The 18,550-nt window shown below is 47.0% G+C and overlaps 1 protein-coding gene across 6 annotated transcripts in view; it reads left to right on the top strand.

Moving 5' to 3' along the window:
* The window catches only part of SLC23A2 (solute carrier family 23 member 2), a 109,894-nt gene extending 91,704 nt beyond the window's left edge, over positions 1–18,190 (top strand). For all 6 annotated transcript variants that reach the window (XM_040447620.1, XM_040447614.1, XM_040447616.1 and 3 more), the window contains 6 exons: positions 847–994; positions 2,140–2,245; positions 7,516–7,645; positions 8,292–8,429; positions 11,513–11,608; positions 13,403–18,190. In XM_040447620.1, the coding sequence (XP_040303554.1) occupies positions 847–994; positions 2,140–2,245; positions 7,516–7,645; positions 8,292–8,429; positions 11,513–11,608; positions 13,403–13,635 (851 nt within the window). In that variant the 3' untranslated portion in view covers positions 13,636–18,190. The remainder of the gene's footprint in view (positions 1–846; positions 995–2,139; positions 2,246–7,515; positions 7,646–8,291; positions 8,430–11,512; positions 11,609–13,402) is intronic.
* Positions 18,191–18,550: the final 360 nt, after the last annotated feature.

Raw genomic sequence — 18,550 nt, 5'->3', positions numbered from 1 at the left:
AAACTAACGTAGAATTAACTAAATCCAGATACTCAAAATAAAGTCACCTGGGGACTTAATCTTTGCTTTCTTAAAGGAAACTATTTAATTTTCTATAACACGGTTTACTTTATTTTTTTTATTTTTTTATTTAAAAAAATTTTTTTTCAATGTTTATTTATTTTTGGGACAGAGAGAGACAGAGCATGAACGGGGGAGGGGCAGAGAGAGAGGGAGACACAGAATCGGAAACAGGCTCCAGGCTCTGAGCCATCAGCCCGGAGGGCTCGAACTCACGGACCGCGAGATCGTGACCTGGCTGAAGTCGGACGCTTAACCGACTGCGCCACCCAGGCGCCCCAACACGGTTTACTTTAAAAAGTGCTGATCTTACATTGGAGGGCTGACTGCATCTTGTGCCATGCTTTACTGCTGGGATTTAAATTTAACTGGTGACCTTTCACTGCTTTTTCATTTAATGTCACCTCCTGGGCAAGATCACCTACTTGCTTTGCACAGTAGGGTTAAAAATCCTCTTCATACAAATTTCCTATCCTGTCGGGAATTCCTATCCAACAGGCTGTGTAATTTAGTAGACAGAGAGTGTGGCTTTGAAGCAGGAAGAGAAGCACTTCCCTCTTCTTTCTTGTAGCCAAATGCTTTACTTTTAATAAAGATGCAGAGCAGACCAATCCTGGTTATGGTCCTCTTCATCCAACTCAGGAACTGTCTCCAGGCATGTAGTGCATTGATGAAGAACATTTAAAAATAAACACCTCTTTTTCCATGAGCCTCAAAACCTGAGTGTGTCGTGTAGAGTCCTCTGATGTCCTGATCACTTTTGCCTGCTCCGTTTTCCTTCCGCAGTTCAGTGGGGACTGCCCACCGTCTCCGCGGCTGGTGTCATCGGCATGCTCAGCGCCGTCGTTGCCAGTATTATCGAGTCTATTGGGGACTATTACGCCTGTGCAAGGCTGTCCTGTGCCCCGCCACCTCCCATCCATGCGATAAATAGGTACGTTCCTGAGAAACTTGAGTTCTTCCTTGGGCCCCGTGCCTCCTTACTTGGCTCTTTGGTTAATCATGGAGAAGACTTTCCAAGAGTTTCAGCGTGGAAACAGCTGAGCATCAGGGCTCTTTGTGGTTGGTTGTCTTTGGACAAGTCCCTCCCCCATTTTGCTCTCCTTTTCCTCATCTGTAGCATGGAGCGCAGTCCCCACCCTTCCTTCCTCAGTGATGGTCACGTAAGATGCTCTTTCTGAGACCGTGCCAGACCCTAAACTCACCAGAACAGAGGCGAGACACCGCCATTGTTCTTTGCTTGATTTGGGGTCAGGGTTGTAGGTCCTTTTTGATTTCTTGTTTTCCTTACTGTTCTTAAGGGTAAATACTGTGTCATCTGTTCACAATTACAATTCCTAGAGAGACCAGAAGAGCAGGAATCGGTGAAATCTGCAGTACCTAGAGACTTATGGGCAGGGGGGTTTATCCTCTCAGCGTACCTGGTCTTCACGTTCTGGAAGCTAGGAGCGAATTGGACCCTGAGGGGTTGCAGAAAAGAGCACAGAAGACCCCCTTGCCCAACTAACTGTTGCCCTTCCGGAAGGGATTATGTGTGATGAGATCCATTGGGCTGGTGTCAGCATGTTTTGCTTTGGTTCTGTTAGCATTCATAGTCTTGGTTCTTATAGCTTTCTCCCACGGGTGTTGCATATGATTGAGCTACTTATATATTGATTCTTTAAAAAGTTCCAGTGTGACAAAATTACAGAGCATTTCCTTCCTGATGAAACTATGTATTAATAGTAAAGGAATCAAATCAGTGGACAGCCCATACTTGTCTCAGATCCCAACAAATGGCTGTTTTCTGGCTAAAAGCCTTTCATTTGGAATGATTTTTAAACACCTGTGTCTAATGTGTGGCTCACAGAAGTGCTTCTCACAGTTGAGTGAGCATGGGGGGGTCCTGTGAAAATGCAGGTTCTACTTGAGCAGGTCTGGGAGGCGGGCCTGAGACTCTGCCTTTCTGACCCTCCCCAGGAGTGCGGAGGCTCCCCACCTGTGCACACCGCCTTTGGATTATAGCCACTCGGAGAGTATTCCAGAGTGTTTCCCGCATTGAATGAATGTTTCTCTTTCCCCCATTCCTTTACGTTTTAGGGGGATTTTCGTGGAGGGTCTCTCCTGTGTTCTCGATGGCATATTTGGTACTGGGAATGGCTCTACTTCGTCCAGTCCCAACATTGGAGTTTTGGGAATTACTAAGGTACAGATATTTTTCTAATTAAATGGTTGGGCCTCTGGTGTTGATCCATTTCATCATTTGGTCTAACCACTGTGAATTCCAAAAGGAAGGCTTCTGATTCTGAGATCATCTTCCCACCCTGCTCCCCAGTCTTTTTCTCATTGATAGGTTTCTGAAATGCTGATGGAGGTCTCCCTCCCTTGGCTGCCCCGGTAGCCAGGCACTCAGTGTTACCATTCCCTCGTGCATTCTACAAATACTAAGTCCCAACCCTGTGCCAGGCTATTGTTCTAGACACTTGGAATGCGTCGGTGAATGAAAAAAAAAATCCCGTTGTCAGAGTTTACATTCTAGAGAGGGGAAGATCAACAATAAACAGTAAGCATAGTTAGTATGAGAAAAACCTGGGGCAGGATGGAGGTATCGGCAGTGAAGGGGAGTAAGTCAGGCTCAGCCTCACCTGAGATGACCCTGAGCAAGCACCTGAACAGGGCAGTGGAGGGAGTGATGGAGATGGACCTTCAGGCCAGGGACGCGGCCAGGGTGAAGCCCTCTCGTGAGAGCAGGCCCTCATGCTGCTGATCAGCAAGGAGGCCAGTGGGGCAGGAGCAGAGTACGGGGTGGTGAGAGTAGTTGACGCCCTCCAGGTAACAGGACGAAGTCACACAAGCCCCGTAAGCTGCCAGAGACAGGAGCAGGGGGTGCCCTGGGCTTGGCTCTGTCAGGGTATTTTTTAAGTCTCACTTGCCCTGTTACGAAGAGAGTGGACTTTGGGGTCAGGGGAGGAGGTGGAAATAGGAGACAGCACTAGTTCTAAATGTGAGATGATGCCAGTCCTTAGAGGAAAAAAATCAGCCTTACAGTAAAGAATTAATGTGATTTTCAAACCACAGCACCAGAGTCCTTCTCTTTCAGATGAAATCTGATGCGGAGTTAGTGGATTTGACAAGCTACAGCAAGTCTCCAGGCTGAGCAGGGCCTGGGTCCGGAGTCCGACTCACCCCTCCAAATAGACACGTGACCAGGGGCTGCCTCACCCCACAATCCGGCTTCTGTAAGGAGCCTGCTCCTAGGCCTTCCAAATTTATTGCTAAGTTCTGCATCCCAGCTGCCCTGGGCCAGAGTGCGTCGTCTGCCAGGCTGGAACGGGCCTGCACCCTGGCTGCTGTACTCTGGGCAGCTAGAGACAGTTAGGACCTGCTCACCGTCTGGGATGGCCTCTGTGAGCCACAGGTCCCCCTCACCTGAGCCCTCTATCCTGAGAATTTAGGGGTGAGCTGCAGCCTTCTAGAGCTATCTGACCTCTGTAAAATTAGAAACCCATCCCCCGCCCCCTGGAGGATTCTATAACCAGATCAAAAGAAACCAGACACTAAGTTTGGTTAATCTTGACTACAAATCCAGGTGAGCGGGAGCACACAGTGCACACCTGACCTGTTCATTTTCCTGTAAGTGGGCGGGACCATCACAGAGCTTGGGCTCGGGGCTGCACACAGCCCTGCCTGCTACTCCTCACAGGCTGTGCTGGGTCCTGTCACTGCCCATGGTAGAAGCAGGTGCCGACCACACAGAGCTAAGGGCCCTTTAACCAGTTTGCTGCCATGGCCCAGTAGACCTGTAACTAATCTGAAATATCATAGTAGTAAAATTGTTACAGATGGAGGGACTCCTAGGGCAAAGCGGTTTAACAAGCCAGCTCCCTTTCTGCACCCCTTTAGAACGAGCCTCACAAAACTTAACCCGGGTCACTGTAGAGAGTAGGTGGTGGTGCTCATTGAGGCTCCCTTCTGAAATGCGACTGAGGTGGTTGGGGGAGTAATTTCTTTATTACAGTTTGAATGGTGCGAGCTTATTCTGAAAAGGCAACCTGCCAGCACTTTTTAATGAGCTAATTGATCTTTCTGAATCCCGTTGGATTAGTATCCCCGGGCAAGGGCGGCATCCGTTCAGGGGCCTGGAATTGGTTTTCATTGCTGACTTCACTAGAGGGATAATTGAGCTGTCTGCACAGCTGCATTGGGGTGGGAAATGGGACTTGGAGCAGATATTTCTTTTTGGCCCCAGCCATACAGCTGATGGAAGGTCCCTGTTCCAGAAGAAAGGCACCAGCTGGAGGCTGTGTTCTCATCCAGCTGAAGGACTTGGGACAAGTCCCTTTTCTGAGAACTCTCAGCTCTGAAATCCTACAATTCTAGATCAAGATCTGTGCTGTCCAGTTTAATAGTAGCTCCATGTGGCTCTTTTAAGTTAGTTGAAATAAGAAATTCAGTTCCTCAGTTGCACTAGCCACATTTCAGGGGCTCAGCAGTCACGTGTGTCTAGTGGCTGTCAGTGGGCAGCACCGATACAGGACATTTCCATCCTTGTGGAAAGTTCTAAGGGACAGCAGTGGTGTGGGCCATTGTGTGAGACTACCGTGGCCTACAGAAAGAGGGTGAACTCTGGTTCTTCCAAAGGATCTGTCTCCCATTTCCTGGCAGCTCTGACATTTGTTATCCTTTATCCAGTTATGACGGTCCCTGTACATGGCAGTTCTAACCTATTTGATTAGGAGTTGAGGATGCCAGCTACCCTGTTGTGTTCAGAAGCCCTCGGGTTGGATTCCACGTACTTCTCTGCTCAGTGTGTTCCAGTGTCTGTCCCACAAAGAGAGATGGCATATCGGGGTGGGGAGGTGACTGTTTTGGATTCCAGCCCTGGTCCCATCACTTTCTCTCAGTGTGACCGTGGACAGGTTACATCACCTCCCTGAGTCTCCATGCCCTTGTCTACAAAGCCAGGCGTTGCAATTAATAAATTGATGTAATGCACTTAGCGCAATCTGGCACAGTGTAGATGCACAGTAAGCACCAGCTAGCGTCCTTGATATTTAGCCCTAAGTTTGTTTCTAGGGACAGAATAAATACCACCTCTCCTGACAGTGCAGTCTCTTTGGAGGTGTCCAGAGGAAGGTCATTTCTCCTGTGCTGCATTCCACACTGTCGAAGACTGGAAAGCCAGAAATGCAGTGTCAATATTTTGATGGCCCTAGAGGCACAGAGTTCAAGAAAGAAGTCAGAACTGAGGCAGGGAAGAGATTCCAGGGAGCCAGCAGCAGGGAAGGAGAGGCAAAAGGCTCCATGTACACCGCACCGGGAGGACAGGGATTAGGGCTGTGTTTCTGGTGTTTCAACCAGAAGTGTGTAATAGGCATCAGTTAATAGTCATTGAACAGGAGACTGGCTTAGCTGCTGCCCATTTGTTTGTTTGCTTGTTTTTGAGTATCTAAGGCAGATCAGCCTTCCATGTACGGTCTTCATATAGGATTTATTATTTCAAGCAAGGCCGGCCTTGCCCTCCCCCTTGTACATCTGATCCCCTCTGCACAGGTGGCTCCCTGTACCTGGATGCTCTTCCTCCAGGGAACTCTTACTCATCCCTCCCCAGCTCTTCAGAGCTCTTCCTCCCTGCCGGGTGCCCACACAGCATAACCATTGCAGCCGTACAATTATTTGATCATAAGTTTGTGGCTTGCTCATCTTTGTATCCCGCCCCCACCGCCGCCAGTCTAACAAGTGCTGTCACATAGTAGATTCCTAAAAACGTTTGCTGAAAAACAGCAGGCTCCCCTATCATGTAATGCAGCCAAACAGAAGTCATTTTTGCTTGATTCTCCAGTTGGCGTACCCTTTTTCACTGCCTCCCTGCCCTAATGACATGTGGGGGGAGCGGTAGATTCTGACGGCAGAGCCTGGGCTCCAGGGTCCGCTGTGCCTGCTTATAGCCGGACAGCCAGCCATCCCTTCGTTGGCTCAGTAAGATTCTACTCTGATTCTTAACCACCTGACTTTTGGGCCCTGTTGGAAGCTCCAGACCAGCACCACCCAGCAGAGCATTGTGTGGTGTGGGACGTTCTATGCACACCTGTGCCATTCTGTGTGGGATCTGCCAGCCGCACGTTCCCGTTGAGCACTTGAAATAGTGGCTGGTGCACCTGAGGGACTAAATCTGAAATTCCATTTCATTTTAGTTTAGCAGCCATCTCCTCACTGTAAGTCATCCTTCTGGAACCTCTTTTATCAATTTATATCCTCAAGGTATTTTCCTGGGAAAGGCAGCACACAGTGCGGGATTCTGGAGCCTGGTGCTGGCTCCACATCCCACTTCTGCCCAGGCAGAAGTTTCTAGAAGGCAGAGATCAGGTTGAACAGAGAGGAGACCATGTGGGAAATATTATGGTTCTGCAAAGACCCAGTGTGGGGGGCAGACCTTTGGCATCAAGGAAGGCTTTTAAGAGGAGGTGGCATCTGGTAGTGTTTTGAAGGATGTGTCTAGAACCGGCCAGAAGGGGGATGTGGGAAAGAGTGTCCAGGTAGACAGGCCTGGGGATGCCTGAGAAAGGGGTTTTATTTCCCAAACACCAGAAGATTAAAGGGGGGAGGCACTGACCTCGCGAATCACTGTGTGAGAAAGGTCATTCTGCACAGCGGACAGGACAGATAGGTAGAGGAAAGGCTGAGGCCACAAGCCCAAGTGGGAGGCTGTCCTGTAGCCTCATGCTGGTCAGGCACTGTTCAAACTGTTTTATACCTTGTCTCATTTAACCCTTAAAACAAAAGCTCGTGGTGTGTCATTCTAAAACGAGGATCCTGCCACCCAAAGAAGCCAAGTGGCTTGCCCTGGTTCCCCGGTTGGAGTGGAGTGGGGTACAGACCAGGCGAGGGGCTGAGAATCCACACTCCTTGGCCTCTAGGCCGTGTCACCTCTCACGGGGAAGGAGAGGAGGAGGGGAGGAGGTTCCAGAAATTGTTGGGATTCTTGTCTGATTCAAGGTGTGGGGAAGATGGAGACAAGTGAATTGCTTTTGGGTGGGGTAACTTGATTAAGGGTAATTCCAAGAACCTGGAAGAGAAAAGCAGGAATAAGCCTAGTTTTTGCATTTGACGTTAGAAGGTCACCCTGGCCCTTGACTGTAATGGTATTTGAAAGCCCAGACCTGAGAGCAGGAGCAGGTCTACCCTGAAGTGACATCACCCAGGGAACAGGGAGCAAAGACTGGGCCCTGGTGCCACCTTCTTCCAGGGGAGGGGAGGGAAGGAGGAAGAGGAAGAGGGGAGTTGGTGGTAATCTCTTTACTCTGGGTGTCTTTAGAGGGAGGAATTGTGTCCTGAGAGCCATCCTCCTTGTAAAATGAGACATCTCTCTTAACCGAAAGTTTTGTAGTTTGGGGCTTCTGTCACATTTGCCCCCGAGGGGCCTGCGTGGAAATTTGTGCAGAACTGGCGGTGAATGCCTTCTGGTGTGTTCCTCAGGTCGGCAGTCGGCGGGTGATTCAGTACGGTGCGGCCCTCATGCTGGCTCTTGGCATGATCGGGAAGTTCAGCGCCCTCTTCGCCTCCCTCCCGGATCCGGTGCTTGGCGCCCTCTTCTGTACTCTCTTCGGTAAAATCCCATTTCCTTGAGAGCCTGTCTCCTCTCCTCCCTTTCACATTTGCTCAGGAATCCCTTTAGTAAGATGGGAGGTAATAATTAGTACGTTTCCATTTAAAAGTACACAGGGAATACTCCTTCAAAACATAAAAACATCAGTCTCTGAGTTGAATTTATGTTAAAGGTAGAACCAAGTGTAGAATACTTATGCTAGGAAAAATAAGATGACCTTAATCTTTAATTGGTGTATCTAATTGCTTTAACTCAGATATCTTCTCTGAATGGCATTTACAACTGACATGAACTCTGTGCCATTTGGTTGTGATCAGGGCCCAGATCTTCGGGTGGGTTTTCCAGTTTAATCAGGATGTCTGCATAGAGGTTTTAAAGGGCAACCAATGTCCTTAGTTTTCTGCTTGGTCTAAAGAAAGCGAATGTGATGTTTGTGTCCCTGTGTAAGCCCAGATGGTGCTTAGGCCAGGAGTCATTTGGTTCAGAGACCCAGGTGGTCACATTCCGACCCTGTCCTGTCACTGTTCTGTCTCCCAACTTGTTTCTGGCGGGACAGAGGAGGGGCAGGGTGGGGAGTCTGTGTCCCCTCCATCGCCCATCTGTACTGAGCTTAGTGCTGCCCGCCAGCTGATGTTTTTCTCTCCAGGAATGATCACAGCTGTTGGGCTCTCCAACCTGCAGTTCATCGACTTAAATTCTTCCCGGAACCTCTTTGTCCTGGGATTTTCAATCTTCTTTGGGCTCGTCCTTCCAAGTTACCTCAGGCAGAACCCTCTCGTCACAGGTAAGGAAAACTGGCCACAGCCACCAGCTCAGAGAAGACTTTGGAACTTCAGGAATTGTCTCCGTGAACATTGGTCCATGTGTCTATCTCATTTGAGTCTTGTTTTGCCACAGCTTATCTGGAAACCCTTCGCGCTTCCGGCATGAGCTGGCGTGTGCCCGTTAAGGGCTCTTTATTTACAGGGACCCTGTCTTTTGGGAGAATGCCTGTGTGTAAAACCTTTTGATTTTTCAGACTAATGCTTTCTGAAAACGTAGAATTCAAAACCCAGCTTCATAGACTTTCAAGTACCTGTCTTTCTCCTGAGATTGTAACTACTTTGAATTCAAGATTAACCCTTTTAACACCTTTTTAATACCCTGATGTCATGAAGAATGAACAAAGGGGAACCATCTTAAGTAGCAATGGCTGCTGACATTTTATGCGGAATTGGGGACCATTTTATATATGCATTATATGTGTGTGTGTGTGTGTGTGTGTGTGTGTATATATATACACACACACACATACATACATACACATATAGCATATATACTATATATGTATTTTATATATAATGTTTTATATTTATACTTATTTATAAATATAATTTATAATTTATTATATTTATATTAAGCATTTTATATTAAATATATATTTATATAAATATACATATTTTGGGGTAAAATTCTATAATGTAAAAATAACTATGTTAGGTTTTGTTTTTTTTTTTTTTGAGACAGAGAGAGGCAGAGCATGAATGGGGGAGGGTCAGAGAGAGAGGGAGACACAGAGTCCGAAACAGGCTCCAGGCTCTGAGCGGTCAGCACAGAGCCTGACGCGGGGCTCGAACTCACGGACCGCGAGATCATGACCTGAGCTGAAGTCGGACGTTTAACCGACTGAGCCACCCAGGTGCCCCAACTATTTTAAGTTTTTTTTTTAATGTTTTTTTTTTTTTTTTTTTAATTTATTTTTGAGACAGAGAGAGACAGAGCCTGAGCAGGGGAGGGGCAGAGAGAGAGAGGGAGACACAGAATCCGAAGTAGCCTCCAGGCTCTGAGCTGTCAGCACAGAGTCCAATGTGCGGCTCGAACTCATGAGCCGTGAGATCATGACCTAAGTCGAAGTCGGACACTCAGCCGACCGAGCCACCCAGGCACCCTTAAAATGAACTATTTTAAAGTGAACAGTTCAGTGCTGTTTTAGTACATTTACAATGTTGTATAACCACCACCTCTATTTAGTTTCCAAAACTGTCTCCTCACCCCAAAATAAAATTCCGTATCCATTAAGCAGTTAATTCCTTTTATCCCCCTTCTCCCAGCCCCTGGCAACCACCAATTTGCTTTCTGTTTCTGTGGATTTACCTGTTCTGGATATTTCACATAAATGAAATCATATGTGATCTCTGGCTTCTTTCACTTAGCATGTTTTTGAGATTTTTTTTTTTTTTTCCAACATTTATTTATTTTTGGGACAGAGAGAGACAGAGCACGAATGGGGGAGGGGCAGAGAGAGAGGGAGACACAGAATCGGAAACAGGCTCCAGGCTCTGAGCCATCAGCCCAGAGCCCGACACGGGGCTCGAACTCACGGACCGCGAGATCGTGACCTGGCTGAAGTCGGACGCTTAACCGACTGCGCCACCCAGGCGCCCCTGTTTTTGAGATTTGTATATAACTATTTTATTCTTTTTCATGGCTAATAGTATTCCATTGTGTGTGTGTGTGCACGTGCACGCACACACACACACACACACGCACACACACACACACACACACACACCATAATCTGTTTATCCATTTGTCCAACAGTGGACATTTGGGTTGTTGCTACCCTTTGACAGTTGTGAATAGTGCTGTTGTGAACATTGGCATACAAGTACAGTCAGTCCTCACCCATGGTAGTTCTGCTCTGTAAGGTCACTGTGAACACGGAATTAGCAAATTCTGAACCGTCCCTTCTAGGGGAGCAACAGCCAAGAGCAGTGTAACTCACCCAACACATGTGTTTTCTCCCTGAGGCTCAGCACGGCTTTCTTGCCCTTAGGAACAGTAGACCGCGCTTCTGCACGACACTTGGGGGCCATTTTAAACAACTAAATCACCGACCAAAAACACAAAAATGGGGAAGAGGCGGTATTAAACAGACCGCCACACGCACACTTGAGAAGAACAGAGGTGAAACAAGAAGGCAGAGCGTTACCTTGATTGACCTCAGCCAGGAACATGCATGTTGTTGGCAACTTGAAGTTTCTGCTGCTTTGTGAATGACTGCGAAGGCCAGGAGGATTCATTTTGGGTTTGCAGATAAGTTTTTAGTGTTTAGGTAAATTCAGATACAGAATCTGCTAATCACGAGGATCAGCTGGATTTGAGTACCTGCTCTCTGTTTCTTTGGGGTAGAATTGCCTTGTCATAGGGAAGTTCTAGATTTTTCACTCTGGGAGGAACTGCCAAACTGATTCCCACCACCTGAGCTCAGGGGTTTCTGTTTCTCCACACTCTTGCCAACGCTTGTTATTTTCTGTTGAGGATTTTTATACTTTAAATCTAGGAAGTGTGTGAGCTTCTGATAACAAGGAGATTCTTGCTGCTTTTCACATTTTAATATATCACATTTATAGGAGTTCACTTATAGAAATTCAGTTGCTACTAATTAAAAGGCGCTAAAGCACACACCAGTGATCCAGGATTCTGAAACCCTTTATCTGGTTGTGAACACCACAGATATTCTTGTTGTCTTGTTCTGTTTGTAGTTTTTTCAGCCTTGCAACGGCTATCTTTTATATTAATTTTTTTTCTCAGTCTGCAAACACCACGCCCCAGTGGCTTCCTAGTTCATTATCGGGTAAGCTTCATTCTTAGATTTATCTTCTACGGTCCATCGTTGGGAATTCTCCTCATGGAGATAACCTTTTGATTATTATGGAAATTACTTATAATAGTTGAAAATGTTACTAGCAAAAAATTTATCTGCTCATATACAACAGAAATTTTCACCTTCATGCATCACATTGGCTGGTGATTAGTCCCCACCCCAGTGCTCCTTCTAGCTGTCCTGGCTGTGGCAGTGACCCTCCCACTGTGTTCTGTCTCCAGGCATAACGGGGATCGATCAGGTGTTGAACGTTCTTCTCACAACTGCTATGTTTGTAGGAGGCTGCGTGGCCTTTATTTTGGATAACACCATCCCAGGTATGTGGTATACACCAAACGTGCTTATTGTGTATGTGAATTACTTGTTTTGCAAAGTAAATACGGAAGCAGGAAGAGTGAATCAGTTCAGAGCCCTCACTGGTTCAAACTGTCTTTTCTAAAGCGGTTAAGATGATGCCTCCAGCCTCCTTTTATGAATCAGTTTTTTGCTGATAAACCTAGTGGGTTTTTTTTTTCCTTGCTGAGTTGAGAGAAAGCAGGTAAGCTTCTTGCCCATGGTGCAGGGTGGTGGGATGTCTGGGGCACTGTCCAAGCCACCAGCCCTCCTTGCACAGCCTCGCTCAGTGCGCACGGTGGCTTTTGTCATCTTGTTCACACACTCTTCTGAGCCGGCTGTTAACAGCCTGCAGTGTGTCTCCTCCTCCTTTCTGAGGCAGGCTCCCAGCTACCTAGGACCAAAAGACAGTATGGTAGGCACAGGATCTTTCCAGGACCAGTGACTGAGAGGTGGATGGAGGCAGCTGTCTCCCCCACACCCGTAGCCCTTGTTTCTCAGCTGGGTGCATTCTGTGCCGAGCTGGGTGATGCTATGTGGGCCCTGCCTCACAGCCTTCCCAGCTTCCTAGAGGAGGCTGCTGGTACCATTGGAAATGCCACCACGGACACACTGATTGTTGTACCTTCCATCAAGGAAGGGTGAGGCTTATTCTTGAACTTGAAGGTTTTGTTGAGATTTCTCCCCTAAAAACAGCACACTCCAAAAAGCCTCAATCAAGAGGTTGCTGCACATGAGGCAAAAGGAATCACATGCATGAATAGGTGGAAGGTGTTAGATTGATGGGGGTCAGTCACTAACTCTCTCAGAACTAATTGAGCCAGAGGCACAGGAGTCTGACAGGTGGAAATTAAAGTTCACTTTGTTACAGCAACATGGATGGGAGGGCCTTGCTTAAATGTAAGAAAACAACGGTGTTCCTCATCCTGCACCATATACTTAAGCTCCTCATCTGGGTTTGGGCAGAGATAGTATGTTGTTAGGTATCCCATGTAGCCAAGGGCAGGTGCCATTGTGCCTCTCTGCACCAGAAAGATTTATAGGAAAAAGTCAAGGGCTCAGGAGCTTCTGAGCCCTGTGGGCCCAGATCTTTCTCCCTGACTCATTTGTCAGGCTACAACGTGGAAGTTCATCCTCACATGTTCATCCATGACAAGTGGGGAGTACATGGCAAAAGTGCCTCTCCCTCCCTCCCCCTCCCCCCCCCCCCTTCCCCCACCCCACACAGATGGAGCAAAGCAGGATAAACCTTGGCATGTGTGGATGGGGGGTGGTTTGCCCTGACCAGTTTATGAAGACATTATATGTGATATAATAAAGACCGGGTCCTATTCTGCAAGATCATATTTTGCATTTTAGAAGTTCTTGTGTTGGTTTTTGAGAACAGATTTGGGGAAAGAGATGGTGAGATGGAAGACCAGACAACCAGTTAGGAGATTGTTAAAATGACCCAAGAAAGCAATAACGTGGTGTGGGACTGACCTCAACAATGGGAATCGAGAATATGGGCCACGTGGGAGGGCAGTGAGGAGGCAAAGACATGGGGATGTTTGTGGAGCAAAAGGAACAAGGATGGGCTAGTGGTTCTTAGGTTTCTGGTTTAGGTACCTAAATCAGATGGCTGAGTGCCATCAACTGCTCCTCAAGGGATCTTTGCTGTCGTCCTGGCAGGTTCCATGTATGGGACAGCATGTCGGAGAATCTCAACTCTTGGTGGAACTGTCAAACTAAACATTCTATTGTATTGTTTTGTGTGTGTGTGTGTGTGTGTTCCACAGGTACTCCGGAGGAAAGAGGAATCCGGAAGTGGAAGAAGGGCGTGGGCAAAGGGAGCAAGTCGCTCGATGGCATGGAATCCTACGATTTGCCGTTCGGCATGAACATTATTAAAAAATACAGATGCTTCGGCTACTTACCCATCAGCCCAACCTTTGCGGGCTACACGTGGAAAGGCCTCAGGAAGAATGCCACCAGCCGGAGTTCAGACGAGGACTCGCAGGCCACGGTATAGCTGTAGCTCACCCTGTGGCCCGGCCGCAGTGAGGCATGAATCTGTAGTTCCTTGCTGAGTAACAAGCAGTAACCTGTATGTTTGTATATCTGCATTTACATTCTGCACCCAGAGCTAAGACGATTACAAATAGCTGTTTTTGTTGTGGGTGGTGATCGTGTCTAATATTGTGTCTCACCTGTCTCCTTATTTAAGCCCTACCCCTTGCCTTTGAGAGGGTCCATTGAACTTGAAGTTCCTGTCCTCCTGTGGGAGTGGGTGTTTAAATCCACAGCGGTTCCTTGGTTTCGGTCTCCTTCTACCACCCTGGGCTAGCTTTCCTACAAGCTGCCTCTGGGGTGCAGGGGCTTTCTGTTCCAGAAGCACCTGGACCCGCTTCTATTTTATTTGACCTCAGCCTGCACCCGCATAGACCCCCTCTGCTCAAGGGGCACCAGTATCCTCGCACTGTCACATCTGACTGGTCAAATGTGATTCTGTGTCCCCTGATGCTCCTGTAGCAGGAAACTATTGACCTGATTGAAAACAGTCAACATGGTTACCTTATACCCATATCTGTGTGTGGGTAAGGTCTGTACAGGCGTTAATTAGAATTGAAATCTGTTTGGGGGATTGGAGGGGAAAGGAAAGGACCTTGAAGTCAATATCTGATTCTCAACTGCTCTTTCTTGGTGCCACCCTGGCCCGGGATGGGCCAGCACATTTCATACTGGCCTCTTTTTCACTATAATTGAGACACTCTATCTGACATTTTATCACTCCAGGCTGGTGTGATGGGTATAGAGTGCCACACAGGGGCACTAAGCAGATGTTTATGGGAGTCTTGACTCTGCCGTCATGTGGATGTCAGTTCTTGTTGCGCGTATCTATAAATTACCAGATTTTATTCCTATTTAATGTTATTGACTATAACAGGTTTTTGAAATCAGTGTTTTTCCATGTGACCCTCTTTCCTTGCATCCCTGTTACTTGTCCCCCACCCCTCATTTCCCATTAAGAAAAGAACCAGCATTTATAAAGCTGTGGATACCATCAGGGAAGCTTGTCGTCAAGGCTTTTGAAGGCCAGTAACCATTATTGTGGTTGTGTTTTGTATTGCTTGATACCATGAAAGTGTAAATACTGTAATGCCTAATCTATTTATCAAAACTGACTACTGGACCAGAGCCCAGAAACCGTGGGTTAAGTTACACGTGAATTTGTTTTGTGAAGAAGGGAAGCTGAGGCAGGTAATCAACAGAGCCGCCATATTGAATGGTTGGACATCCTGGTAAATTCATCCCTGTAGTTCTGTTGCAAGTCATTTCTGGCAGTTAAGGCTTAAGGAGATTTTCTGTGAGTTACCATGTGGAATGTCCACTGGATTTTGATTTTGCAGGGGGTGGGGGGGAATTAGACTGGCTAAATGCTGCCTTTCTTGTTTTAAGTTATTGCAGAAGATGGTAAGAAAAGCAGTAGGCAGGGCCCCTTCTGTTGATTTCTCATTAATAACACTAAATCTTTTCTGGAAAAGTTACTTCTGTGGAATTTGGTTTGAAAATTTTCAGCCAAAGGAAACCCTGAAACACAAGGTAGCAACCTCGCTGCGTGAGGTTGTGCTTCCTAGGTCATTTGTTAACCTGGTTGAGCCTTAGACAGCCAATGGGTGTTCTTGTCTCTGACAGCAGGGCATGGTTCTCAGCAGCTCTGTGTCCACAGGGCCCGTTTCCTGCCCCCATAGCTGGCTCTCCTCCACCTCGTTCTGATGTCTTTGGCAGCATTGTTGTACCACTATAGCCTCCTCGATTCCTGGGAAGTTTGGGGCTTCAAGGCGTATTCTGGCAAGAATAGTTCAGAGCCACTGTACCGTTTTGCCAAGATCTTATTGCAGATTAAGTAAAAAAAAAAAAAACAAAAAAATGAGATTCTAAATTACATTTAATTTTGTATGTTTTTTAAAAGTGTATCTGGTGCATAGTTAACTGTAGAAGCACACTGGTCAATGGTTTTCATCTCTTTAACTTGGTTAACTAACACTCAATGCCGACAGCCGTCCTGCACTGAGTTGCTCTCAGTTTCCTTCTGTTTGTGTTTTTGCTCAGCATCTCTAATTTCTCTGCTCTAAATAGTGGGGAAACTGTTAAACAGGCCAGAGATTTACAGTATTCTAGTTCTCTAGGTGAGCAGAAGGACCAAATATCAAATAAAAGCATCTGAACCATTGGGTAATTTAACTTTCAGCGTAACCTGATGGGGCATCTTCCCTCCTAGTGAGTGACACTTAGGATATGTGCTTCAAACACCCAGAAACCCACTCCCTTCTGAAACCCCTCCTTGGGCCGGGTTTTATTGGGAGCTTCCAAATCTGCTGGTCTGGGGGATGTCTTCTGCAAGCATTTAAATGTGGAGGGAAGCCCTGTATCCATACCGAATGTTAGAGATGATGGATTTTGCTCTTTTTGTTTCATTGGGGCCAACTTTAGATTCTCTAAGGCAGGGGGAAGGGGACAGGAGGTGGGGAGGAAAGAGGGCAGCCCAACTAAAGGTCCCATTGAGTCTGGTGCTTTCTGCACTCACTTTCACTTGAGTGAGTGGAGTCTCCTGATAATGAACAGATCCTGCATGTGCAGCACACACAACCAAGATCGAAAGTGGTCCTCCTGCCGGCAAATACGCTACAGAATGAGTCTGTAATTAAAAGAGAAATGTATTCGTCTGCTCCTTAGGTTCAAGCACACACTGAAAGGGAGGTTTTGAGGGACGAAGGGGTCATGTGCATTTACATTATTGGCCTGCATTTCTGGGACCGCATATCCACCACACTTTGGCCAATAGAACGTTTTTAAATGTTTTGGATGTAAGTGTTCTTGGACAGGGCATTCAGCCTCCAGTTTCCATAGTGACTACACCTACCCACCGTCTTTACATTGACCCTGGCCATCTCAATGTAAGAAGTAGAAAGTATTTATTTAGAAGGACAGTAGATACTGTCCCATCGAGGTGGGTGGCAAGGGAGAGCCCACCACTGGTTTTAATAAAAACTATCTAACGTGGTTCATAGAGTAATGGGGAATGGCTCCAGTCTTTGTCTCATTAGGGAATTAAACTTAGATTCTTTCATACAGACTCTTTCTTAAGAGGGTTTCAGATGTCGTAGTTTCTCGTGATTGATGGAGGTAAGAGAAGTGGCTTAACCAGGCCAGTTGGAATGAGGCATCGTGGGTCCTGGTGGTTTCCCGTTTTCATGGTAACAAATTCACACACCGGATTTGCTTTATACTGTAGAGTACTGACTTTCATGATGACGACTTGGTTTATGCATGAATACTGCAGTATTTCCATATAGTAAAGTAACATTTCTACCCAGGATAATAGTCAGTTCTCCAGGGAGGGAATGATATAATTTTCATGACAATGTCATGTGATAATAGAATTTCTCCATTGATGAATCTCTAGTATGTGTGTATACTTTATTTAACCATGCGTGTATTTTATCACCATGAGCTAAAGTAATTCTTTCATTCACGGCCCTGCTGAAGGATTGGTACTGGCAACTTAGACTTACGAGTTGGCAACTATAATCATCCAGAATACTGATGCCACGAGAGTGGCCAGGCCAGGTAGAAGGTGAATAAGGAGCTGTGGCAGAAGCCTCATTCCAGAACCTGGCTGGCAATGAGCGGCAACGTTGCGTGGGCGCTGTGCTTGGGACGTGCACACGCAGCCACACCCCCCGGGCACCGTGGCTGTGCCCTCACTGCACGCGGGCCTGAGGCTTCTGGGGGGCGCCCCTTCTCAGGGGAGCCCCCCTGCGCCTCAGAGAAGGGCCCCGGGTTTCCACATGCCATACGTGTTGTGCTCTGTCCCCTTATGATTTGGACACAGACAACAGGACGTTTCCCACCCGCCACTTCACCTGCAGTCACCTCCTGAATAGCTTGAGAAGACCGCCCGTTGTCACAGACATTCGGCTTCTCCCTGTGGATGCGGAAAGCACGTTAGCGCTGGGCACCCCTTTTCAGCAGCCTCACACACATTCCTGCCCTTCTAGGTTGTTCTTGACTGTGCCTGGTCATCCTCCGCAGAAGGAACACCCGGCGTCCTTAGACTCACTGCGCTTGTTTCCCGGCACTTAGGGCACCCTCACCAGTGTCGCCGTCTCACTGACAGTTCAAGTTAATACCCTTTTTTGTTCGTTGGTAACAACCTCTGTTTGACACATTAATAAATTTCTGACTGTTCTCAAAGCAGTGGGGATGCCTATATTTTCCTTGCGTTTTTGTGACTGACTTTGGCTATATACCTTTCTGGGGTTTTGTTTGTTTTTTATTTTTATTTTGCATACCGAGGGTATCTGGGGGTGGGGTTGTTTTTTGAGATGTGTAATTCTTTTATGGAGTTTTTAAAAAAGAATTTTCATATTGTTTTTCTAACATGGCTTCATTAAACGTTGTATTTTAAAAATATGTAATATTTGGACCAGATGTTGTGAATAATAGTAGAGATAAAGCTATTTTATTCTGTATTTTTAAAACTGTTCCGTACAAATAAAAGCTCTCCTGGACGCAGTTCCTGTTAATATGCCTCCTCCTTTGGCTGGTCTGTAGGAAATTTGTCGTTAATTAAAAGTCATCACCCAGGGGAGGGAAATCGACTCAATAAACTCAATTCAGCAAGTCTCAGATGTTACCGTTGTTGGGGACCTGGAAGACCACAGGAGGAAAGCAGGAGCCAAAGCATCATCTGTTCCCACGAGCAGAGAACCACAGCGGGCCGCTTGGGGGATGCCTGAGCGAACCTTCATTACAGGATGCACCCTGCTGCGCCGTGGGCAAAATCAGGAACCTCTTGTTAAGTCAGCGACATCTGGAGGCTGGATGGAGAGAGCCAGTCCGTCCACACGGTGGAATCAAAGGCTTCCAGAGCAGACTAAGCC

Source organism: Herpailurus yagouaroundi, unplaced genomic scaffold, assembly GCF_014898765.1.
Source record: "Herpailurus yagouaroundi ecotype Mexico unplaced genomic scaffold, PumYag 196, whole genome shotgun sequence".
NCBI classification, from domain to species: domain Eukaryota; kingdom Metazoa; phylum Chordata; class Mammalia; order Carnivora; family Felidae; genus Herpailurus; species Herpailurus yagouaroundi.
The sequence above is the reverse complement of the archived record's forward strand: the minus strand, read 5'-3'. Positions and strand labels throughout refer to the sequence as shown.